A 26336-nucleotide genomic window follows, 5' to 3' on the forward strand; every position below is an offset into this window, starting at 1 on the left:
ATAGTTAGCTACTTTTTAAAAATTTTTTTAATTTTTTTATAAACATTTAATGTATTTTTAGCCCCAGGGGTACAGGTCTGTGAATCGCCAGGTTTACACACTTCACAGCACTCACCACAGTTAGCTACTCTTTAACAGCTGTGCTTGAAGAAATGTTAAGACATTTTACTAAAGTGAATCTTTAACAGTATTTGTTCAACATAAAAATACATTTTCGTTCTCTCTGCATGTGATAGTTTTAGAAAAAAGAGGTTGATAATTTTAAGACATGAAGTACATTGCTCTGTATTTTTCACATATTTAAATGGTTTTAGAGGAACACAGAATGTTGCCATATACTATACTTCAAGGTTATTTATACTGAACTGTTTTTAAACACCATCACTACTCTAAAAGATACTATCAAAACTAATCGAGTAACAATCCTCATCTCTGCCATACCCAACACCAAACCATCACAGAACAAACCCAAACACTCTGAGTCCCTTACCTTTGTAAGGACTGCTGTGTGTTCTTCTCCACAACTAATATAGACGACTTTCTGCGTTCGTAAGAGTTTCACATGGCAAGGAGACTCTCGATCTACAATAAGAGAAAAATCAGAACGTCACTCCCATTAGTTTTGAGATGAAACGTACACAACTATCTTAGCGTGACTTTTGAGTCCTCCTGGATCCCTGACACATACGCAGCTTCCTGTCTGCACATCCACTGGAGTATCTAATGTACACCTCATTCTGAACACATCTAAAACCTAATGCATGGTGTCCCCACACCACCCAACGCTGTCCACTCGCCAGCCCCCAACACACACACACACACACACACACAGAGTTTCCCTCATTCCATAAATGGCAACTTCATCCTCCCACTTTTCCTCTCTTCCCTTCAACCACATATCCAACGATGAGCAAAACCAACTGACCACCCCCTTCACAGTATATTCATAACCAACTTCATTCCCACTGCCTCCGAACTGGTCTTCCAGCTTCCCTGGGGCCTGCGCTCGCCAAAGTTAAACTGGATCCGTCTTCTCCTCAAAATATTGACTGTCTTCCCCTTTCACTGACGGAAGCCACACTTCTTCCTTTGCCTTCCATGGCCCCACATCATCGTGCCTATACTACCTCTCTGAGCAGCTCTGCTGTTCTTCCCCTCACTCATTCCCCTCTTGAACACGCCACCTATCTTCCCACAGTACAGACTCCACACACCCCACTCCCTGTGACTGAAACGTTCTTTGCCCAGATAGCTACATGTCCCCTTTCTCCCTCCTGACCTCCTTTGGGCTCTGCTCAAACATCTTATCAAAAAGGCCTTCTCTGGAAACCTTATATAAAACAGGACACCATCCTCTCAAACACATCTGACGTACTATACTTCTACCCACCAGCGTGCAGTCTCCACAAAGTCGAGCGTATCATCTGTTCTGTTCACTCCTGCACCCTTAGAACCTAACATGGGGCCAGCGCACAGAAGATTCTCAAGAAGAATGTGTTAAACAGATTAAAGTGTTTTTGAACTAAAGAGATACATACAAAGACTTTACTTACCTTCTTCATCACTGAGCCCTAGCTGCCCTGCATTGTTCATCCCCCAGCCAAAAACTGCTCCTGAGAGAGACAGGGCAAAGCTGTGAGCTCCTCCTGCAGCCACCTGAGCCAGGGGTATACCCTCCAGGGACCTCACCCTCTGTGGGCTGGCTTGGGAGGGGAACTCCTTTCCCAGGCCCAGCTGCCCATGGCTGTTCTTTCCCCATGTGAAGAACTGACCATCTGAAATAAAGACAGGGTGACTGGTGTTACCAGACAGGATACAAGTTCCTTTCACAAAAATAACCTCGTAAGAACAACTTAGTGGCCCAGGAGAATCATTTGTTAGTTGCTCCCCTTCAACCTACCAAACCCTCCTGAGAGCAAGGGACAGAGACACTTCAAGCTATGAAGATTGCCAAAACCTGGGGCACCTGGGTGGCTCAGAGGGTTAAGTCTCTACCTTCAACTCAGGTCATGATCTTGGGGTTCTGGGATGGAGCCCCTCGTCAGGCTTTCTGCTCAGCAGGGAGCCTGCTTCCTCCTCTCTCTCTGCCTACCTCTCTGCCTACTTGTGATCTCTCTCTCTGTCAAATAAATAAATAAAATCTTAAAAAAAAAAAAAAAAGACTGCCAAACCCAAACTCCCATTTGTCATTACAACAGAGAGATAAATTGAATCTTACTGCCCTTCAAAGGCTATTAACATTTATATAAAGAAAAGAAAAAATTAAATGTGTAAGCCAATTTAGTTATGACTAGGCCAGTTACCGGGCTTAGATCCACTAAGGGCACTGAACTAATTCTAACCACACCAAGATCATGAACCCCAGGACTAGGAGGTCCAGGCTTCAAGCTGGACTCTCTCACAGAGCATCAAGCATGGCATGTTGGTACAGAGTTCCCATCAAATTTATTCTAACATGGAATACAGTATTATTTGTGAACTTAGATTTCCCTAACTCCCTCCCTCCTTTTCACTTATTTGGGAGCTTGAGAGTGACTAAAGCTAAGAAAAACCAATCTTCCATATGTTCAAGAACACTGAGGTTCAGTCCTGCCTCCTTCTCATCCTTCCCTGAGAGAGCAATGATGAACACCTCCTTCACTGTCCACACCCCAAAAAAGGTATGAGCTGCACAAAGGCTGTCTGAGAAACACCACTGTCCAACAGGACCAGTGTGTTAAAGGGGTCCAGTTAGATAACATCACACACAAATGCAAAGAGAAATGGTTCCCAAATTAACATAACATTAGCATGTATTTCAATGTTATATTACCAGCTGCAAGAGCCAAGCAATGCCAGTTGCCACAGGAAACTTGTAATATCGTCTGCTGGTTCAGCTTCTGTATTAACCTAAAACAGAAAAGGCTTTCTTCTTAAGAAGGCATTCACAAACAGTGACGAGAAATATTCCCAACAGTGGTAATAAATAACACCCTTCCTAAAAGACTTTTTAAAATTAAATGCATAATCTTACATGAAATAATTCTATTAGATCTTTCACTAACTTCCTACCTCCTAGGCAGTTACAAACAAACAAAACAAACAAAAAACAAGACAAAAAAACACATCTGCACTTAATCCCATTACCACACTCTTGTTAATTCCAACCTTGTCCTCTCCAGTCGAGGGAAATGTGGAATAAGCTATAAAAGAGAGATCCCTAGGAATGTGGCTGCTGTCTATGTGGTTTTCAAAATGAGGGCAATGCAATGATCCAGCAATCCCACTTCCATGAATACATCTAAAAGAACTGAAAGCAGGGTCCCAAAAAGATATCTGTACACCCATGTTCAGAATAGCATTATTCACAGTGCCCAAAAGGTAGAAGCAACTAAATTGTCCATTAACAGATGAATGGAAAAACAAAATGTGCTGTATTCATACAAGGGAATGTTAAATCAACCCTCAAAAGAACGGAAATTCTGCATATGCTGCAATATGGGTGAAACTCAAGAACATTATGCTAGGTGATATAACCCAGTAACAAAAAGGCAAATACTGGGTGCCTGGGTGGCTCAGTGAGTTAAAGCCTCTGCCTTCAGCTCAGGTCATGATCTCCCAGTCCTGGTCCTGGGATCGAGCCAGCATCAGGCTCTGCTCAGCAGGGAGCCTGCTTCCCTTCCTCTCTCTCTGCCTATCTCTCTGCCCACTTGTGATCTCTGTCTGTCAAATAAATAAATAAAATCTTTAAAAAAAAAAAAGGGCAAATACTTTATGAGTGCGCTTATGAAAGATACCCAGAATAGTCAGATTCATACAAATCAAGTTTGACGCTGCTTGCCAGTGGCTGGGAGAGGAGAAATGGGGAGCTATTATTTAAGGGGTACCGACTAACTTTTACAAGATAAATTTTTGCAATTTCTGGATATTGTTTACACAACTACATAAATAGACTTAATACTACTGAACTATGCATTTAAAAATGGGTAAGATGCAAAATCCCATGTGATGTGTATTTTACCACAATTTTTTTATCACAATTTTTAAAAAATAAGGACCAAACCCAAATTCCCTAGGATGGTAAGAGGAAGATCGTAGAGTCCTTTTCAAATCCTGCTCCTCTGCTTGCTCATATGAAAGACACGGACAAGAAAAGCACTTATTTCACAGGATTGTGGAAAAAACAAACAAAAAAGTCCACGTAACGATGCTCGGTGCTGGCCCACAGACTTGGACACCTGGGAATATCTCCTGCTCTCTAATGTAATAGCCTGCAAGCTGCCACCATCCTCTTCATTAAGTCTATGCCGTGGGAACAGAAGAGCCAGATGGCCGTCCTCTCGGGAGAGGGGCATCTTAGAAGACAGAGGCCAGTGTGGGAGTAGATTATTTTGAGTGACATTTGAGTGATTATTTGAGAGGCAGGTATTACTTTTGTCACTGTTTCCTTTTCTCACATACAAAAAGCTTATGAAACAGAACTCACATACAAATTTAGTATCTAATAGAACCCAACTATTTTTTATTGACTCACATGCAGTTGTAGGAAATAATACAGAGAGAGCTCTTTTACACTTTGCCCAGTTTTCCCCAGTGGTGACATTTTCTCAGACTAGAATAATAAGATCATAACCAGGATACTAACATTAATACAATCTACAAATCTTTTCCACACTTCTCCAGTTTTATTCGTACTCAATTCTGTATATTAATTTTACCATCTGTGTAGGTTCATGTATCCACCACCACAGTCAAGGTATTGAGCAGCTGAACACCGTAAGGATTCCTCCTGCTAAACTCTTAGACCACTACTCCCCTCCCCTCCCCTTAGCCTCCGACAACCACTAATTCACCCACCATTTCTTAAATTCTGTCATTTCAAAAATGTTATATAAATAAAATCATATAGTAGGTGACCTTTTGGGATTGGATTTTTTGCCTCTCTGAATAATTCCCTGGACATTCATTCAAGTTATACAGTTACCAATAGTCTGTAGAACCCAACTCCTTTTTAAAACTGGAAAATGCACTACTGCCTAGGGGACCTATGTTTCAGAAATTTCATGCAGTAACAGCCCTTTTTCTCCTGGCCAGTTTTCACTCAAATTCCCCATAATTCTCCCTTTATGGGTTGACTGCTAGCCTTGTCACAAATGTCATAATTGGTTATAGAAAGAGAGCAGGTCAAAAGAACAAGAAACAGGGAAACTGTAGCCTTGCGTAGAGAGGAGGGATATGTAAAGAGTGCAAGCATGGGATGTGTTTTACCTATGCATCTCATTCTTCCCTCCTAGCAACATAAGGTACACAATACAACACTCCACTTTCTTATTTTTTTTTTAAGATTTTATTTATTTATTTAACAGAGATCATAAGTAGGCAGAGAGGCAGGCAGAGAGAGAGAGAGAGAGAGAGGGAGGAGGAAGCAGGCTCTCCACTGAGCAGAGAGCCCGATGCGGAGCTCGATCACAGGACCCTAGGATCATGACCTGAGCCGAAGGCAGAGGCTTTAACCCACTGAGCCACCCAGGCACCCCCAACACTCCACTTTCTTTCTTTCTTTTTTTTTTTTTTAAGATTTTATTTACTTATTTGACAGACAGAGATCACAAGTAGGCAGAGAAGCAGGCAGAGAGAGGGGAATGGAAGCAGGCCCTCTGCTGAGCAGAGAGCCCGATGCGAGACTTGATCCCAGGACCCTGAGATCATGACCTGAGCCAAAGGCAATGGCTTAACCCACTGAGCCACCCAGGCGCCCAACACTCCACTTTCAACTGAAGAAATCAGGGCTTAGACAAGTTAAAAGAATTTGCCCAAGGTCACTCACCTAATTAATAATAGTACCAGTATTAGAGTGTGAGGGCAGTTTGACTTCAAAGCTATGTTCCTTTCTACAAGACTAGAGTATGAATTAAGAAATTTATGTCAATTAAGTTATAACAAAATTATACACAGACCAAAGCCTCAAAAGTCATCCATAATTTAGACATGGCTATTGAAAATTAAACTGCTACTATAACACAGGCTACTTCGTTTTTAGAAATGAAATGCCATTAAAAATCTCTAAATCTCTGGTCATCAACAAGTGAAATATTTTTGTCATTTACACTATAAATCTTTTCCTTAATATTTACATAATTTCATTAAAATATATACAGTACCCTTTTTTTTTCTTATTGCCACTCTCTCTCTCTCTTCCCCAAAATTCAACTAATTTTTGGAAAAATGAATCCAAGATATTACCTGTTCTAAGTCAGGAAATGAGTCAAATCACGCTTACCTCCATGTTCCTCTTTTCCTTAAAACAACTTTTGATTAAAGTGACAAAAATCTAAGAAGGGCAGAAAAGGAAGAGGAAGAAAAGTATTTTGTCCTTTAAAGGGGACAATAATTGGGCTGGGGTGGAGAGGCCACTTATTACACAGCCTTGTAACAAACAATAAATGTGCTGGACACCCTTAACAATGGTGATGCAAAAATGCATAATCCAGGTCTCGTCATCAAAAGTTCCCAGCTTTGTATGACAAATAGTCATTAAATAAACAGTTACAGAGATGTGCAAGTATGACAGTAGGGGTGTGCTCTATGTTGGTCATCTAAAAGAACAGGAAAAAAGTGATGGAAATAAGCGAGTGGCCTCTCTGATCACCAAGAACCCTCCACAAACTTAGACTCCATCCCCCAAGGAGAGCATCTGGAAGTAACTTCAGTATTTCAAATATTTACTTAGTGGTGAAGTGCCTGTTGGATACTTTATTAAATCACCTAATATCTGGAAATAAAGTAAATATTTAAAAGTCTTAAAACCACTGTATTAGGGGCACCTGGGTGGCTCAGTGGGTTAAGCCTCTGCTTTCAGCTCAGGTCATGGTCTCAGGGTCCTGGGATTGAGCCCCACATTGGGCTCTCTGTTCAGTAGGGAGTCTGCTTCCTTCTCTCTGTCTGCCTGCCTCTCTACCTACTTGTGATCTCTGTCAAATAAATAAATAAAATCTTTAAAAAAAAAAAACACTGTATTAGTATTTTTGTGTAAAAAATAATTTTGTACATTTGGTATTTTAGCGGTTCGTAATGCTCATGATGGCTAATATTAGAAAATGGGTCAACCTTTTGATTTGAGTTTAGAGTCCTTAATTGAGTGATTGATTTAGGTCTATAATTTTAAGTTAAAGGTTAGTAAGTACAGCAGGAGAAAAGATGCTTTTTTTATTCAAACATTTACTGAATTCCAAACACTATGCTAACAAGTAGGTTACTGGAATAAATAAAGTACAATTCCTGAACAACTCACAGTTTTTTAACTGGAGACAGACACTTTTATAAATAATTACAGTTTTTGTGACAAGTGCTATAAAGTATAAGGCACAGGAGTGGCACCAAAAACACAATAACAACAACAAAAAAACAGCAATTAAAGAGAGAAAGCAGAACCAAAGCAGAGTCTCACAAAGCAACAGCAGGAAAGAGTATTTATAAAACTGACTTCTGGAAACTCAAATTCCTGTCTGTGACCTTCTTACCTGGGCACTGCCACCGAGTCTTCAGTTGTCATGAGTCCTAGTTGACCGTCACTCCCTGCGCCCCAAGAAAACAGCTGGCCCCGGTCACTGAGGGCCAGACTGTGAGACTCGCCACATGCCACATGGACAATGTGCTGATCTGCCAAAGCTCCAATTTGCTCTGAAAGAGACCAAACCAAGGAGGAAGATATAGAGCCTAGAAACAGGAATCACACAAGATTTTCTTACACAGCATTATCCTTCTAGGCAGTTTTGTTTTTCAGAAAGAACCACTAAATCTGAGTATTTATAGAGATGATAAATTTCATACATTTCTACAAGTTATCAGTTCACTCCACTGGGTAGCGTATACGCCTGTAGCAGCACATACATCTCAGATGTTCTGCCATGGGACTGGTGCTTCTCTCCAGGGAGAAGCCTGAAGGTTTACTATTTGGAGATACTGAACCAGAGAGGCCTGGAGGTGAGTGAGAATGAGGCATATTACTTAAAGTAGTGGGACTGAGTGAAATTCTGCCCAGGAACAATAAGACTCATTTCCCAGAGCCCTCCCTCCCTAATCTAGAAAATACCTTTTTCCCCAACATTCCAGAACACAGCCTCATTCATACCGAGCAGAGAAAACGGAAAATTTCTCTAAGAAAAAAGCCCAAAAGAGAATATCCACAGATACTGACATCTGTGGGTCCTCCAAGGAAATGTCCAGCTTCCTCTGAGTTAACAAGCTTTGCCCTCATACAGCTCCACTCACGTCTTGGAACCACACTCTTAAAAATAAAGCTTTGGCAAGGTTAATTACATATGAGGAAAATGTTAACATGAAAAGAGAAGAGAAAAAAAAAAACAGAATATGAACTCAGAAGATAAGGATCATGCTGGGAGCAGAAAAAAAAAATTAAGTTGTTAAAGAAATAGAAGATAAAGACCATTCAAACATTTGAGGAACAAAATCGCCTTAGAAAATGAAAATATGGCAGCACAAATTAAAGACAAAACCCCTTCAAAAGCAAAACGGGAAATAAGTATTGAAGAAATTCCCACAACTATATGGTCAACTAATCTTCAACAAAACAGGAAAGCATATCCAATAGAAAAAGACAGTGTTCAACAAATGGTCTTGGGAAAACTGTATAGCAACAAGCAAAAGAATAAAACTGGACCATTTCCTTACACCAAAAACAAAAATAAATTCAAAATGGAAGAAAGGCTTAAATGTGAGACTGGAAACCACCAAAATCTTAGAGGAGAACACAGGCAGCAGCCACTTTGAACTTGGCCAGAGCAACTTCTTATTAGACATGTCTCTAAGGGCAAAGGAAACAAAAGCAAAAATGAACTATTGGGACTTCATCAAAATAAAAATGATCTGCACGGGGTGCCTGGGTGGCTCAGTGGGTTAAGCCTCTGCCTTCGATTCAGGTCATGATCTCAGGGTCCTCAGATGGAGCCCCGTATCAGGCTCTCTGCTCGTCGAGGAGCCTGCTTCCCCCTCTCTCTCTCTGCCTGCCTCTCTGCCTATTTGTGACCTCTCTCTCTCTCTCTGACAAATAAATAAATAAAATATTTTTTTTAAAAAACGGTCTACACAATGAAGGAAATAATCAACAAAACTAAAAGGCCGTCTATAAGAACGGGAGAAGATACTTGTAAGGGACATAGCTGACAAGGGGTTAGTATCCAAAATCTCTAAAGGACTTATCAAACTCAACACCCCAAAACCAAATAATCCAGTTAAGAAATGGACAGAAGACGTGAATAGATATTTTTCCAAAGAATTCAACCAGATGGCTAAGAGACACATGAAAAGATGCTCAACATCACTCATCATCAGGGAAATACAAATCAAAACCACGATGAGATACCACCTCCCACCTGTCAGAATGGCTAAAATTAACAACACAGGAAACAACAGGTGTTGGTGAAAATGCTGAGAAAGGGGAACCCTATTGCACTGTTGGGGGGAATGGAAACTGGTGCAGCCAACTCTGGAAAACGGTATGGAGTTTCCTCAAAAAGTTAAAAAGAGAGCTACCCTATTATCCAGCAATTGTACTAATAGGTATTTACCCAAAGGATACAAAAATATAGATTCGAAGGGTTACATGCACCCTGATGTTTATCAACATCATTAACATTATCATCAACATCAACAACATTATCAACAATACCCAAACTTTGGAGAGATGGCCATCAACTGATAAATGGATAAAGAATAAGTGGTATACACATACAATGGAGTATTACTCAGCCTTCAAAAAAAATGAAATCTTGCCATTTGCAATGATATGGTAAAACTAGAGTGTATAATTCTAAGTGAAGTCAGTCAGTCAGAGAAAGACAAATACCATGTAATCTCACTCATATGTGGAATTTAAGAAAGAAAACAGATGAAGATATGGGAAGGGGGAGAAAAGGAGAAGGGGAAAAAACCGTAAGAGACTTAACAACAGACAACTGAGGGTTGATGGAGGGACATGGGTGGGGAATGTATATTAAAGAGGGCACTTGTTGTGATCAACCCTGGGTGTTGTATGTAAGTGATGAATCACTACTTCTACTGCAGAAACCAATATTGTACTTTATGTTAACTAATTAAAATTTAAATTAAAAAAAAGAATTAAAGAAATTTTCCAAGAAATAGAACAAAAAGGCAAAGAGCAAAACAGAGAGGGTTAAAAAAAAAAGAAAAAAGAAATGAGAGGTTTATTTCAAAAGGTCCCATAATGGAAAAATAAGAACTCCATAAAGAAAATGGGGAAAACACAAGGTAAAACATTTCAAAGAAGAAACACAAGAAATGTTCTCAGTAGGACTTAAATTTCACATTGATAGGACCTATGAAGGACTCGGAATAATGACTGATGAAAGACCTACTTCAGAGGACTTCATCCTGAAATTCTAGAACACCAAAAAAGACTCTTAAAAGCTTCTAGAAAGGAAAACAGTTTATACACAACAGAACAGGAATCAGAATGGCATTAGATTTCTCAGAAGCAATACTGAAAACTAGAAGATAATGGAGCAATGCCTTCACAATTCTGAAGGAAAATGACTTCCAACAGAGAATTCTATACCTAACTAACCATGAATCAAATGTGAGGAGAGAGGGAAAAAAAAATAATTTTCAGGCATGTAAAGCTCTCAAAATATTTTACCTCCAAAGCTGCCTCTTTCAGAAAGTTACCATAAGATAATGCCTCCTAAACAAAGGAAGATTCAGGATCCAAGAAACAGAAATCTTACATAACAAGAGGTGAAGAACATTTCCAAAACAGCTATTATGTAGCAAGTCCATGAGAGGCAAAGTTGAAGGAATGTTTCCAAGGTGAAAAGTGAAATACAATCTGATGAGTTTTATATTGTTACGACTTTTACAATTCTGTCAGAAAATACAGAAGTTACAATGCAAAAGAAAAAAAAAAGATACTTAACTCCAGAAAACAAATAAGATGTTTTATAGGAAATAAAAGCAATCATTGAAGACAGAACCAAAATAACCAAATAAATATAATTTGCATAATCAAAAACTTAATTGTCAATTGATTTAAGCAATCAATTATTGGCGAAAGGATGAGCATCTAAGGGTGAGGAAGAGGAAAGAGTAGGCGGAGAATATAAAGGAATGCTAAACTTCCCCAGCATCTCTACACTATGTCCAATATTGAAAAAAAATCAATAAACAGCATTATAAGCATGTCATTTAGAAAAGGTAAATATTAAAAGAAAGAGCTAAAATTGTTGACAGAAATGGTCTCTGAGGGGGAGGAGGGTTGGGAGAAGGGGGGTGGGGTTATGGACATTGGGGAGGGTATGTGCTTTGGTGAGTGCTGTGAAGTGTGTAAACCTGGTGATTCACAGACCTGTACCCCTGGGGATAAAAATATATGTTTATAAAAAATAAAAAATTAAAAAAAAAAAACAAAGAAAAAAGAAATGGTCTCTGCTACAGAGACTGCAGGGGAGGCAGTGAGCTTCTGTTTGACCTAAAGATAGCTGGTATAAATTTATTACTTGGAAACAAAAACAAATTTTTTTAATTAAGCAACCAAAAATATGCTCATGTCTGAGAAATCTCCTAAAGATGCTCTAACTCCTATAGTTCCCATTGCCCTACTTCTTTAACCTCTACTCACTATTGGGCCCTACAACCCAACTCAGCTTTGCCTCCCACACTAGGAACAGTCCTGTCTTTACTTTGGAATAAGGTAAGAAACTCCTAACTCGGGTGATTCAGACTCTACTTCTCTGATCAAATATCCACCTTGTACCACAGTTCCAGGATTTGGGCAGCTTTTACGGCCTTCTGGGCCTGGGTACCTGGCCTAACACGTGAGCCATGACTGAGGCCTGTCCCCTAATACCTGACTTCCTATGCCAACCATTAGCCTTTCCTGCCTGGATGTTAACATTCAGCCTGATGTGATACTAGTAAGTTTCTCCACTGTCTGGCAGGACACTCTACCTGATCTGACACTATTTTCTTGCCTCAAAACCTATCAGTACCATTCCTTTTGATCTTGTTTACCACAGCTCAACAGCCTCAAAAAGGGCATATCTCTATTCCAAGTACCATTTACTCCGGATCTGGTCAAACCTAAGACAAATCAGTTCCCGCCCCACCATGTATTAGCCATCTAAACGGATATCCAGCCCCTGCTGCCACAACAAGACCTGCAGCCCCAAAGGCAACATTCCATCAGGGAAAGATGCGTGAAGAATCAAACCGGTGACTGCACCAAGTGCAACTTGTTTGCTTCTTCTAGCCAGAAAATTAAGCTCATCAGATTCAGACTGGGGATCTGTTACAGTGAAATCATAATCCCTCTTGTAGAACCCACTCCCTAGGTCAGGCCAATGTGGGAATGAAGGCTTCATCCACAATTCTCCCTGAACACCCCCCTGCTCCAGTGGGAAGTCACGCTCAGACTATAGTGCACATTTTCACACACAGTCTCTCTGGTTCATTCTGTCAAGACTCTATGCTATATTTTGCAGATCATGACAGAATCTCAACCCACACATTAAAATAATTAAACACACTGAAGAAATATTTGGCATTTTTTGAGGATAAAAAGTATATTTTCTCTCTGATCCTCTCATAGCAACCCTTTCAAGTCTTTAACAGTCTTTAGCTATGTTCTCAACTTGGAACGTGCCAAGATAATCAGGCAGACGGGAGCAAATGCGGGGTACTGCTTAGAGCAAGTCAGCAGGTCAGGTGGGCTTACATTATTATGATGATTTCTACTTGACTTCTGAACCCACCGAATTTTTAATGTATTTTTGGGTTAACAGTGAATTGGGCATTGAACCACCAAAGGACGGTAACATTGAAGGATGGTACGAGCCTAGAGGGTAGATGCATGGTGCCAACACTTAATCTTGCAACAACCCTGTGAGGCAGGGTTGTAATAAGCCCCATCTCAGAAGACATATGTAATTTGGCCAAGATTCACAACTAATGAGTGGAGGAACTAGAACTGGATCCCAGGTCCTTCTGACTTCAGAACCCATTGTACCTACTAGGCTGTATTATATTCTGTCATGGAAAAAGATTAGACAGTTATGAAACTGGTAAAAGTTAACAGTGAAGTGATTAGCCTACATAGGAAAAATGGGAAATGGACACTTTCTCCTCATTGTTCAGATGAGAAATACAGTCAGTAGTTTGCAGTTTGGACGGAAAGCAAGGAGAATATACAAAATTAGTGCTCCATATTTGCTCCTAAATTTTTAACTAATAAAACAATAATAAATTAAAGATTTTTATTTATTTATTTGACAGAGAGAGATCACAAGTAGGCAGAGAGGCAGGCAAAGAGAGAGGAGGAAGCAGGCTCCTTGCTGAGCAGAGAGCCCGACTCGGGACTCGATCCCAGGACCCTGAGATCATGACCTGAGCCGAAGGCAGCAGCTTAACCCACTGAGCCACCCAGGTGCCCCAAAACAATAATAAATTAAATGTCAGCAGTTTGTATGGCAAAAGGGATTAAACTAAAAAAAAGGGGGGGGGGATTAAACTCTCATTACTCAAATGTCTCTTTTCTGAGTTTCCCCAAACTGTTTACCCAAAGATTGCACTTTTAAGAGTAGAAAACAAAAGCAGGGCCATCCTGTGAGAAATGTTGTGCTTTGCCCTGCCATTCTGTGGATTCTGAGTCCTCACATTCACCCAACCCCCCCGTTCCTGTTTCCCACTGGACTCGCCCTAGTGCCCACCCTGCCTCTCTCTGCTACATTTGCTATCCCCTGGTAGTGTCCCCCAGCACTACCAACCCATTCTGAGGGGTGCAACTGACTTTCACTGAAGCTCTGGGATGAGGGAAATAAACACTAGCTCAGCAAACCACTCAAAATAAAACATCATCCAAATTCTCCTCCAGATCCCCAAAAAAGAATTTCCTAGATTCTCCTCCCGGAGTCCCCTGTCTTCCTGTAACATGACTAGGCTCTCTCTCCATTGTTTGCTTCTCTATCAGTCTTGTCCTAAGCCATATTCTAAGTACTTTCATAATTATTCTCATCTAAACATTTGGGAGACGGGGAGTCTGGGCTATGTTCAGTGGAATCTCAACTCTGTAATACAGCTCACACTTTAAAGTGATTTCCTACACCCCCAATAAAAGAGATCTCTCCACAACAGGAATTATGTCCTGTTTCTGAGCCAAGACATTCAAACCAGAGTCAGTTTTTCAAAAACAAATTTTTTTATTCATTGTACAGTAAAACTGATCTTTTATTATGTACAAGCCTATGATTTTAGACATATGTCACAAAGAAAATATGGAACAGTTCTATCACTCAAAAAAAAAAGTCCCTTGGTCACACACTCTCCTCATCCCTAGCTCCTGGCAACCACGAATCTGTTTTCTAGCGCTATAGTTTTATATTTTCAATACTGCCACATAATGGAATCCTATAGTTTCTAACCTTTCAAGACTGGGTTCTTTCACTAAATGTAATGCCTGGAAGACTCATCCGATATATTTGGACTTTTGATCTACATGCCAGTGCAGGAATGAGGGAGGAGAGGCAAAGTCAGAGAGAGAAGCAGGCTCCTGCTTAGCAGGGAGTCCGTCACGGGGCTCAATCCCAGAACTCTGAGATCATGATCTGAGCTGATGGCAGATGCTTAACCAACTGAGCCACTACCAGCTATCCCCTGGTAGTGTCCCCCAGCACTACCAACCCATTCTGAGGGGTGCCCCTTTCCTGGGTTTTCATATGCTCTTATTTATATTTTCTGGAAAATGTTGACAGCTGTGTTGTAGTTTTCAAAGCTTCTGCATTGCCATTCACATGTGTCCTGTGTGCACCACAAAGAGGCCCGTCTGGAATGTGAGTGGTGGTCTGTGTTTAGTTCAGTTCTTAGAGTCATTTACATGCTAAGTAGGATAAGATCTGCATATAAATAGCTCAGGGATGAGCCCAGCAGTTCACAGATGACTATATGCAGTTGCTTTCCGAAGGTCCTCCTTCCCTGAAGTCTGTGAAATCAGCCCAACATGTTCAGGTTTCCTGGGGCTCCTTTGCTGCTCTCTAGCCTATATACTGAACTTCCACAGCTGTGCCTGCCTCTGGGCCAAATGGCCGGAGGACCGGAGGCGGGACATGGGAAACTACATGGCAATCCAGTGGTACTTTGAATTCTGGCCTTCTTTCCCAATCCAACCACCATCATTTGCTCTTCAAAGCCCTCAAATAGCTACTCCATGCCTTCTGTCCAGGTTTCACTGTTGCCTTCAGCAGAAGAGAGAGAAAAAAGTGTGCTTACCCCATCCTTCTTGAAACTGGAAACCCAGAGCCAGAATTTTAAAATAACATTTTTTTCCTGTACATGTGGGCCTTTTTGTTTTGTTTTTGTTTGTTGTATATTTTAGTTAATCAGGAAAAGTCCACAACTTGGTTAAATTTAAAAAAAAAAAAAAAAAAAACCCAAAGGCACATCTCTCCCACAAATGCTCCAACTAAAATTATAGTTAACCTTCCTCTACAGTGAAGTGCTGGATTCCTGGAGACAGGCAGCATCTCTGAGTGGCTAATACTCCATTTAAATTATCCAGGAATATCAAATGTTTATTTGCTTAATCCTATGTATGACTGTCCAAGTTCAAACAACCATTAAACCAAATCTTTGCAACTGAAGAATGAGAAAAAAAGATCAGGTATAATAGAGTTCAGAGTAGTATTTCTCAGTTCAGAGACAGGTGATTTTACCTTGGGCTTTAGCGTTCATATACAACCCTCTCCGCCAAAACAATGACTACAACGATGATGATGATGATGATGAAACCACTTACACACTCTGAAGAATGCTTCTGAGAATATTTTCTTCTCAAAGCCATAAATTTCAAATTACCATGTATGCTTTCAGATGCAATAAACCAGATACACTAAGGCGCCTGGAACATATGGAGGCCTGTCGCAGGCAATGGGAGGGAAGAAGACTGTGTTCGTGAGTCACTGGCACTACCACCAGTCAGAATAAGATTAGCTGCAGTGACTCAGTTATTTTCAGGAACTCAGAACTGTCAATCATGGCATAATCTGATGCTTGAAAAGGATTTTAATAGAGGGGCATGGCTCTGGTTCAAGATGGCCAGGTAAGAAGACTGTGAAATCACTTCCTGCACAGAACACACCAAAGCCACACCTATTTATAGAGCAATTCCTTCTGAAGAAGAACCAAGGGCTGACTCAACAGCTTCAGCACATCAGAAGATAGACCACACAGAGAACAGCAAGAAAGAGAGGAAACAGTAACAAAGGGAACCACCACCCCAACACTGTGAACTGCAGTGGAGACAGATAGTCCCCAAATAGAGGGACCGTGGGCAGATTTGTCTACCATGGGGCACAGGAAAAAGCCTCGGTTTAAAAGACCAACTAGGACATAAAAGATCAGCTCTAGAACTGCACCAAATGGTGGGAGAACTGCTGGAACTCTCTCTCCAGGTCTGAGGGATAGGAGAGCCCCATGGTTTACATTCCTCTTCCACCTTGAAAGCATGGATGAGAACAAGGTCCAGGCACCCTGAGTAGCCTAATGCCTCAGTGAGCCCCAGACCCCTAACCCACACCAGCCCCAGCCATCCCACTAAGGTGGCCCCAGCATACAACACCATGAGACCCCTGATCAGAGCTCATTATAGCTCCAGCCAGTGCACCAAGGGAACACAGGCACAAAGTACCTTAGGACACCCCAGGCCTGCACTAGTTTGGCCTCAGATGACTAAGGTTCCCCTGATGCACACTGCTCCAACATCCTGGCTTTGGCTAGCTTTGGCTCTGGCCACCCCACACCCACCACATGGAACACCCCAGAACCCCAGGTCATGCCTGCCTCTGTTCCAGCTGCCCTACCAGGGCACCCTCTGCATGGAATGACTGAGGAGCCCACAGCCCATACCCTACCTTGTCTCCAGTCACTCTACCAGGATCTCCAGGATGTCCCCTGTATAGAGTGCCCTGGAACATCCTGGCCCACATCAACCTTGGCTCCATTTGCCCCACCTCCTATGTCCCCTATTCTGGGCACCCCAGAATCCCCCAGCTTATACCCACTTCAGCTTTAGCAAGTCCTGCCAAGGCAACTTCTATACAGAGAGACAAAGAACAACACAATCACACCCAATTCAGCTCTGACCATCCCACTAGGGCAGCCTCAGCACAGAGTGCCCTTGGTCTGCAAGCCCATGCCACCCACAGTTTCAGCGGACAAACAAAGTCACCAGGCACACACAGTCTACACAGGGCTGACCATACACAAGGCTATTCCTTCAAGTTCAGAAGTAGCTGTTCTGCCTAACCCATACAAACAAACACAAAAATCAAGCAAAATGAGGAGACAGAGGAATATGCTCCAAATGAAAGAACAAGACAAAAACCTTAGACAAAGAACAAAATGGAGATAAGCAACATGCCTGATAAAGAGTTTAAAGTAATGGTCATAAAGATGCTCACCGGACTGGAGAGGAAAATGTAGGAACTCACTGAGAATGTCAACAAAGAGATAAAAAATATAAAAAATAATGAATAAGAGCTGAAGAATACAATAACTGAAATGAAAAGTACACTAAAGGGAATCAACAGATGAGCAGAGAGAGAAGAGAGCAGTGACCTGGAAGACAGAGAAATCAAAAGCATCCAAGTGGAACAACAACAGAAAGCATTTTTTAAAAACTGAGGAGGAGTGGGGGCGGGGGAGGGAGGGGCGTGTTCCTGGCTGGCTCAGTGGGTAAAGCATACAAATCTCAATTATGGGGTTGTGAGTTTGAACCCCACACTGGGTGGAGAATTTACTTTTAATGAAGCTGAAGTTCTACTAACACACTATTTGTTCATTAGAACAACTCCTCTGATACTATCATTACCTGCAGGGGAAATAAAGTAATGAAAACCATCACCAATAACCAAGTTTTGTCTCTCTATATTCATATACAATTAAACTGTTACTTTAAAAAAATAATAAATGTGGATAGGTTAAAGAAGAATTTAAAAAATACATGGAAACAATGAAAATGAAGATACAAATCCCAAAATCTTTGGGATGCTCTCGAAATAACTCTAAGAGGGAAATTTACAGCAATGCAGGACTACCTCAAGAAACAAGAAAAATCACAAATAAATAATGTAACGCTACACCTAAAACAACTAGAAAAAGAAGAATAAACAAAACCCAAGGGCATGAGAAAGAAGAAAAATAATAAAGATAAGAGGGGTGCCTGAGTGGCTCAGTGGGTTAAAGCCTCTGCCTTCAGCTCAGGTCATGGTCCCAGGGTCCTGGGATTGAGCCACGAATCGGGCTTTCTGTTCAGCAGGGAGCCTGCTTCCTCCTCTCTCTCATCCTCTCTCTCTGCCTGACTCTCTGCCTACTTGTGATCTCTGTTAAATAAATAAATAAAATCTTTTAAAAAAATTACATGAAAAATAATAAAACATCTAAGAATAAATTTAACCAAGGAAGGAAAAGACCTATCTTCTGAAAACTATAAAATAATGATGAAAGAAATTGAAAATGACACAAACAACTGGGAATATATACCATGTTTATGAACTGGAAGAATACTGTTAAAATGTCCATACTACACAAAGCAATCTACAGTTTTGATGGAATTCCTATCAAAACACCAACAGCATTTTTCACAGAACTAGAATTTTTATGGAACCACAAAAGACCCCAAATAGCCAAAGGAATCTTGAGAAGGAAGAACAAAGTTAGAGGTATCACAACCCCAAATTTCAAGATACAACAAAGCTGTAGTAGTAACCAAAATAATATGGTACTGGCCTCAAAAACAGATACATAGGTCAATAGAACAGAACAGAGAACCCAGAAATAAACCCATGCTTATATGGGGTCAATTTAATCAAAAGAGGCAAAAATATACAATGGGGAAAACATGGTATCTTCAATAAATGGTGCTGGGAAAATTGGACAATATTCAAAGAATGAAAATAGACCACTTTCTTACACCATACACAAAAAGTAACTGAAAATGGATTAAAAACCTGAATATAAGACCTGAAACCATAAAACTCCTAGTAGAAAACATAATTTCTTTGACATTGGCTTTAGTAACATTTTTCTAAATATGTCTGCTAAAGACAAGGTAAACAAAATAAAAAATAAACTGTTGGGACTACACCGAAATAAAAAGCTTTTGCACAGCAAAGGGAACCATCAATTAAACAACAAGCAATCTACTGACTAGAAGAAGATATTTGCAAGTGATATATCCAGTAAGGGGTTAATATTCAAAATATATAAAGAACTTATACAACTCAATATCAAAAAATAAATAATGTGATTTAACATGGGCAGAGGACCTGAATAGACATTTTTCCAAAAAAGACCTACAGATGCAAACAAACACATGAAAAAATGCTCAATATCACCAATCATCAGGAAAATGCAAACCAAAACCACAATAAGATAACACCTTACAAGGGTGCTTGGGTAACTCAGTTGTTAAGTGTCTGCTTTTGGCTCAGGTCATAATCCCAGAGTCCTTGATCGAGCCCTCAGGATGACTGCTTCTCCCTCTCCTACTTCCCCTGCTTATGTTCCCTCTCTCACTACTTCTCTCTCTCTGTGAAATAAATAAATAAAATCTTAAAAAAAAAAAAAGATATCACCTTATACCTTCAGAATAGCTAGAATCAGTAAGACAAAAAAGAACAAACATTGGTGAGGATATGGAGAAAAAGGAACACTTGTGCACAGTAGGAATGTAAACTGGTGCAGCCATTATGGTAAACAGTATACAGTTCCTCAAAAAATTAAAAACAGAAATTCTATATGATCAAATCATTCTACTACTATGTCTTTACCCAAAGAAAACAAAACCACTGATAAGATACACGCATCCCACAGCATTATTTCCAAGAGCCAACTACAGAAGCAATCCAACTATCCACTAACAGATGAATGGATAAAGAAGATGTGGTATATAGGTACTGGGGAATACTACTGAGCCATCAAAAATGACATCCTGCCATCTGCGACAACACTGATGGACCTAGACGGAACAATGCTAAATGAAGTAAGTCAGACAAAGACAAATACCATACGGTTTCATTTACATGTGGAATCTAAAAAATAAAACTAAAAAACAGAGATAAACCCATAAAAAGAGAAAACAAACTGGTGGTTGCCAGAGGCAAGGGGTAGAAGGATGGGAAATGGATGAAGGGGAATGGGAAATAACAGGTTCCCAGTTACAGAATGAATAAGTCATGGGAATAAAAGGTTTTGTATTTGTATAAATGTATCCTAAAGGAATAGCGTACACTGCATTAGTATTAACAGAAAAAAAAATTAGAAGTAAATTGGGATTATATGCTATGAATAGAAATATGCAGTCATTAAAAAGGCTGATACAGATCAGTATAAACAATCGTCATAAAAATACTCATGAGACATAAAATGGAAAAGAAGGGTTACAAAGAAGTAATATGATATGACTACATTTTTTAAAATTACACTTGTGTTTTAAATACTGGAAGGATATATTTCAGACCAGTAACTGTTTTTTGTTCAGGGTAGTAGAATTAAAGAGTATTTTTTATTTGTTTTTTTATAGGTATTTAAATTGTGAGCAATATACATAGACTACTTAAGTAGTATGAAAAAAAGTTATAGCAGCAATGTCCACAATAGCCAAACTATGGAAAGAACCTAGATGTCCATCAACAGATGAATGGATCAAGAAGATGTGGTATATATACACAATGGAATACTATGCAGCCATCAAAAGAAATGAAATCTTGCCATTTGCAACAACATGGATGGAACTAGAGCGTATCATGCTTAGCGAAATAAGTCAAGCAGAGAAAGACAACTATCATATGATCTCCCTGATATGAGGAAGTGGTGATGCAACATGGAGGCTTAAGTGGGTAGAAGAATAAATGAAACAAGATGGGATTGGGAGGGAGACAAACCATAAGTGACTCTTAATCTCACAAAACAAACTGAGGGTTGCCGGGGGGAGGGGGTTTGGGAGAAGGGGGTGGGATTATGGACATTGGGGAGGGTATGTGATTTGGTGAGTGCTGTGAAGTGTGTAAACCTGGTGATTCACAGACCTGTATCCCTGGGGATAAAAATATATGTTTATAAAAATAAAAAAATTAAAAAAAAAAAAAAAAAAAAAAAAAAAAAAAAAAAAAAAAAAGTTAAAGCTTCTTAACTTCCTTACCACTTCCCTGTCCTAGTCACTTTCTTTTTCAACAATTCAAATCCTTTCCCTTTAATGTGACTTAACAATAGGAGACCATTTCCAACCTTGCAGGTTATTTTTCCAATTCTAGACTGTGTGCTACCTTATAAACAATAAATGTAAAAATGTATAATCATAATGCAAGATAAAATGCTCCTGGAGGGGCTTCCTAAAGATACTTAATCCCACTGATTTTTATAGATTTGGATAAAATTTTATCACAGCAGGTGAAACATCTCTGTATCAAGATCCCTCTACTTTATATTTAAAATGGCAGTCTTGGGGGCACCTGGGTGGCTCAGTGGGTTAAACCTCTGCCTCCGGCTCAGGTCATGATCTCAGGGTCCTGGGATGGAGTCCCCGCATTGGGCTCTCTGCTCAGCAGAGGGCCTGCTTCCTCCTCTCTTTATCTCTCTGCCTGCCTCTCTGCCTGCTTGTGATCTCTCTCTGTCAAATAAATAAATAAAATCGTTAAAAAAATAAAAAATAAAAAAAATAAATTGGCAGTCTTCTGTCTATTTTTTCTTAAACACATCTGTGTAAAAACTCCAATCAAACAAAGGTAGACTGCATTGATGTGCAAGACCCAACTATATGCTGTCTTTAAAACACCCACTTCCAGGGTGCCTGGGTGCTCAGTGGGTTAAAGCCTCTGCCTGCCACTCAGGTCATGATCCCAGGGTCCTGGGATTGAGCCCTGCATGGGCTCTCTGCTCAGCAGGGAGACTGCTCCGTCCTCTCTCCCTGCCTGTCTCTCTGCCTGCTTGTGATCTCTGTCTGTCAAATAAATAAATAAAATCTTAAAAAAAATAAAAATAAAACACCCACTTCAAACATAAAGGCACAGAAAAATGAGAAGTAAATGGATGGGGAAAATACATCATACTAACACTAATCAAAAGAAAGCTGAAGCTACTATATTCATATCAGGTAAGGTAGACTTCAAAGCAGTGAATACTTTATCAGGAATAAAGAATGACATTTTATGACATTAAAAGGAACAATTCATCAAGAACCTAATAATCTTCAATGTGTAAATACCTAATAACACAGTTCCAAAATATCTGTAGCAAAACTTAGAGAGCAAAAAGAATAAGCAAATAAACAATGATAGTTAAAGATATAAACATTGTATTCTCACTACTGCATAGAACAGGCAGACACAAAATCAGTAAGTATATAGACTACTTAACAACACTATCAGCCAACTTGACCTAATTGATATTTATAAAACACTCTACACATCAACAGCAAAATACACATTCATTCCAACTGCACACAGAACATTCACCAAAATAGACCATATTTGGGGCTATAATAGAAATCTAAATAATTTTAAGAGGCCTGGAATCATACAAAATATGTACTCTGAGCATAGAGTATTAAACTAGAAATCATTAATGAAAAATGTCAGTAAAATATCCATGTATTTGGATATTAAACTACATACTCTAAATAATTCATAGGTCAAAAAAGAAATCATAAGGGAAATTATTACAAAGTATTTTGAATACTACATAAGAACAGATCCAGTGAAAATCTGTAGAATACTACTAAATAAAGTGAAGCTTAAAAGGAAATTTTTAGCATGAAATGCTTATTAGAAAAGATTTTTTTTTTTTTAAGATTTTTTGACAGAGGGAGAGAAATCACAAGCAGGCAGAGAGAGAGGGGGAAGCAGGCTCCTTGCTGAGCAGAGATCCTGATGTGGGGCTCGATCCCAGGACTCTGAGATCACGACCTAAGCCAAAGGCAGAGGCTTAACCCACTGAGAAACCCAAGCGCCCCAAGAAAAGATTTTAAATGACAAACCAGTGATTTAAATTCTTACATTAAGAAACTGGAAAAAAAAAATACATTAAGCACAAAGTAAGTAGAAGAAAAAAATATTAACAGCACAAACCAATAAAATAGAAAACAAAAAAAGAAAAATCATTGAACCCAAAAACTTCCTCTTTAAAATTATCAGTAAAATTGACTAACCTCTACCTAGTCTAATCAGGAAACAAAGAAAGAATACACAAGTTATCTATATCAGAAAAACAGGTCTTGAAGTCCGGAATTGTGATGCTACCAACGTTGGCTTTCTTTTTCAATATCCCTTTGGCTATTCGAGGTCTTTTCTGGTTCCATATAAATTTTAGCATTATTTGTTCCATTTCTTTGAAAAAGATGGATGGTACTTTGATAGGAATTGCATTAAATGTGTAGATTGCTTTAGGTAACATAGACATTTTCACAATATTTATTCTTCCAATCCATGAGCATGGAACATTTTTCCATTTCTTTGTGTCTTCCTCAATTTCTTTCATGAGTACTTTATAGTTTTCTGAGTATAGATTCTGTGCCTCTTTGGTTAGGTTTATTCCTAGGTATCTTATGGTTTTGGGTGCAATTGTAAATGGGATTGACTCCTTAATTTCTCTTTCTTCGGTCTTGCTGTTGGTGTAGAGAAATGCAACTGATTTCTGTGCATTGATTTTATATCCTGACACTTTACTGAATTCCTGTATAAGTTCTAACAGTTTTGGAGTGGAGTCTTTTGGGTTTTCCACATATAGTATCATATCATCTGCGAAGAGTGATAATTTGACTTCTTCTTTGCCGATTTGGATGCCTTTAATTTCCTTTTGTTGTCTGATTGCTGAGGCTAGGACCTCTAGTACTATGTTGAATAGCAGTGGTGATAATGGACATCCCTGCCGTGTTCCTGACCTTAGCGGAAAAGCTTTCAGTTTTTCTCCATTGAGAATGATATTTGCGGTGGGTTTTTCATAGATGGCTTTGATGATGTTGAGGTATGTGCCCTCTATCCCTACACTTTGAAGAGTTTTGATCAGGAAGGGATGCTGTACTTTGTCAAATGCTTTTTCAGCATCTATTGAGAGTATCATATGGTTCTTGTTCTTTCTTTTATTGATGTGTTGTATCACATTGACTGATTTGCGGATGTTGAACCAACCTTGCAGCCCTGGAATAAATCCCACTTGGTTGTGGTGAATAATCTTTTTAATGTACTTTAATGTTGAATGTTTTTTTAATGTTGAATCCTATTGGCTAGTATTTTGTTGAGTATTTTCGCATCTGTGTTCACCAAGGATATTGGTCTATAGCTCTCTTTTTTGGTGGGATCCTTGTCTGGTTTTGGGATCAAGGTGATGCTGGCCTCATAAAATGAGTTTGGAAGTTTTCCTTCCATTTCTATTTTTTGGAACAGTTTCAGGAGAATAGGAATTAGTTCTTCTTTAAATGCATGGAGGTTCCTCAAAATGTTGAAAATAGAACTGCCCTATGACCCAGCAATTGCACTATTGGGTATTTACCCTAAAGATACAAACGTAGTGATCCAAAGGGGCACGTGCACCCGAATGTTTATAGCAACAATGTCCACAATAGCCAAACTATGGAAAGAACCTAGATGTCCATCAACAGATGAATGGATCAAGAAGATGTGGTATATATACACAATGGAATACTATGCAGCCATCAAAAGAAATGAAATCTTGCCATTTGCGACAACATGGATGGAACTAGAGCGTATCATGCTTAGCGAAATAAGTCAAGCAGAGAAAGACAACTATCATATGATCTCCCTGATATGAGGAAGTGGTGATGCAACATGGGGGCTTAAGTGGGTAGGAGAAGAATAAATGAAACAAGATGGGATTGGGAGGGAGACAAACCATAAGTGACTCTTAATCTTACAAAACAAACTGAGGGTTGCTGGGGGGAGGGGTTTTGGGAGAAGGGGGTGGGATTATGGACATTGGGGAGGGTATGTGCTTTGGTGAGTGCTGTGAAGTGTGTAAACCTGGTGATTCACAGACCTGTACCCCTGGGGATAAAAATATATGTTTATAAAAAATAAAAAATTAAAAAAAAAAAAAAAAAGAAAAACAGGTCTTACAGACATGAGAAGAATAACAGGAACATTGGGAAAACGTGACAACATAAGTGAAATAAATAAATTCCCTGAAAGACACAAGCTATGATAACTCACCTAAGACAAAATAGGTAACCTACTACCCCTGTATTTTTTTTAATTTAAATTGTAACTAAAAATGCTCCCCAAAGAAATCTCTAGGCTCAGATGGCTTCAGTGGTGATTCTACAAACCATTTAAAGAAGAAATAATAACCTGCAATAAGCCTATATAAAATATAGACAAACTTCCAGAAAACTAAAGGGAACACTTCCCAACTCATTGTATGAGGCTGGCATTGCCGATAGAACAAAATCAAAGACAGTAAAAGAAAAGAAAATCAATAATCCTCATGAATGCTGACACACAAACCTTGCCAAATTTTTAGAGATCAAAAAAAAGAATATGTCAAAGTCATCAAGTGAGATTTGTCCCAAGAATGCAAATTCAATTTATTTAAAAGATTTTTTTTTTTTTAATTTAACAGAGGGAGAGAGAGAATACAAGCAGGCAGAGGGAGAGGGAGAAGCAGGCTCCTCACGGAGCAGGGAGCCCCATGCAGGGCTCAATCCTGGGATCATGACCCGAGCCGAAGGCAGACACTTAACCAAATGAGCCACCCAGGTGCCCCTGCAAGTTCTATTTAACATACAAAAACAATTCATATAACTTATCACTCAGCAGACTAAAAATGAAAATCCATAACCACCTCAATAGGTTGAGAATAGCATTTCACAAAATTCAACACTCAGACTTTAAAAAAAAAAAATCAGTAAGTGTATCAGGCATCTTTCACAACTTGATAAAAGGAATCCAAGAAAAACCCACTGCTAACAAAACACATAATGGTGAAAATGAATGCCTTCCCTCTAAGATCAGGAACAAGGCAAGGATATCTACTTTTACCACTTCTATTCATCACTGTACTAGAGTTCACTCAGTAAAATAAGGAAGAAAGAGGAAAGAAAACACATGGGAAGGAAGAAATAAAAGGAAAAATGGATGGATGGAAGGAAGAAAACTGACTTTTAGATGACACTATCATTTATGTAGAAATTCATAAGGAAGCCATAAAAAAAATGTTACCAGAACTGTTAAGAGAGTTTAACAAGGTGATTCAAGATCAATTATAGAAAATTAACCATATTTCTATATAATACCAAAGAAATTAAAAATTAAATTGTTTTTAAA

At 39.3% G+C, this 26336-nt stretch overlaps 1 protein-coding gene across 4 annotated transcripts in view; it reads right to left on the minus strand.

Annotated features, from left to right (window-relative positions):
• The window catches only part of HERC3 (HECT and RLD domain containing E3 ubiquitin protein ligase 3), a 124283-nt gene that overhangs the window by 61531 nt on the left and 36416 nt on the right, over positions 1-26336 (minus strand). For 2 of the 4 annotated variants that reach the window (XM_045079374.1, XM_045079373.1), the window contains exons 4-7: positions 7500-7659; positions 2813-2889; positions 1554-1775; positions 491-582 (exon numbers count right to left, since the gene is read on the minus strand). In XM_045079374.1, the coding sequence (XP_044935309.1) occupies positions 491-582; positions 1554-1775; positions 2813-2889; positions 7500-7659 (551 nt within the window). Of the gene's footprint in view, positions 1-490; positions 583-1390; positions 1527-1553; positions 1776-2812; positions 2890-7499; positions 7660-26336 lie in introns of those variants that run through there. The other 2 variants (XM_045079375.1, XM_045079376.1) reach the window with 2 other exon arrangements.

This window comes from Mustela putorius, unplaced genomic scaffold (genome assembly GCF_011764305.1).
Source record: "Mustela putorius furo isolate JIRA1106 unplaced genomic scaffold, ASM1176430v1.1 tig00000382_pilon_pilon_pilon, whole genome shotgun sequence".
In the NCBI taxonomy this organism is placed as follows: domain Eukaryota; kingdom Metazoa; phylum Chordata; class Mammalia; order Carnivora; family Mustelidae; genus Mustela; species Mustela putorius.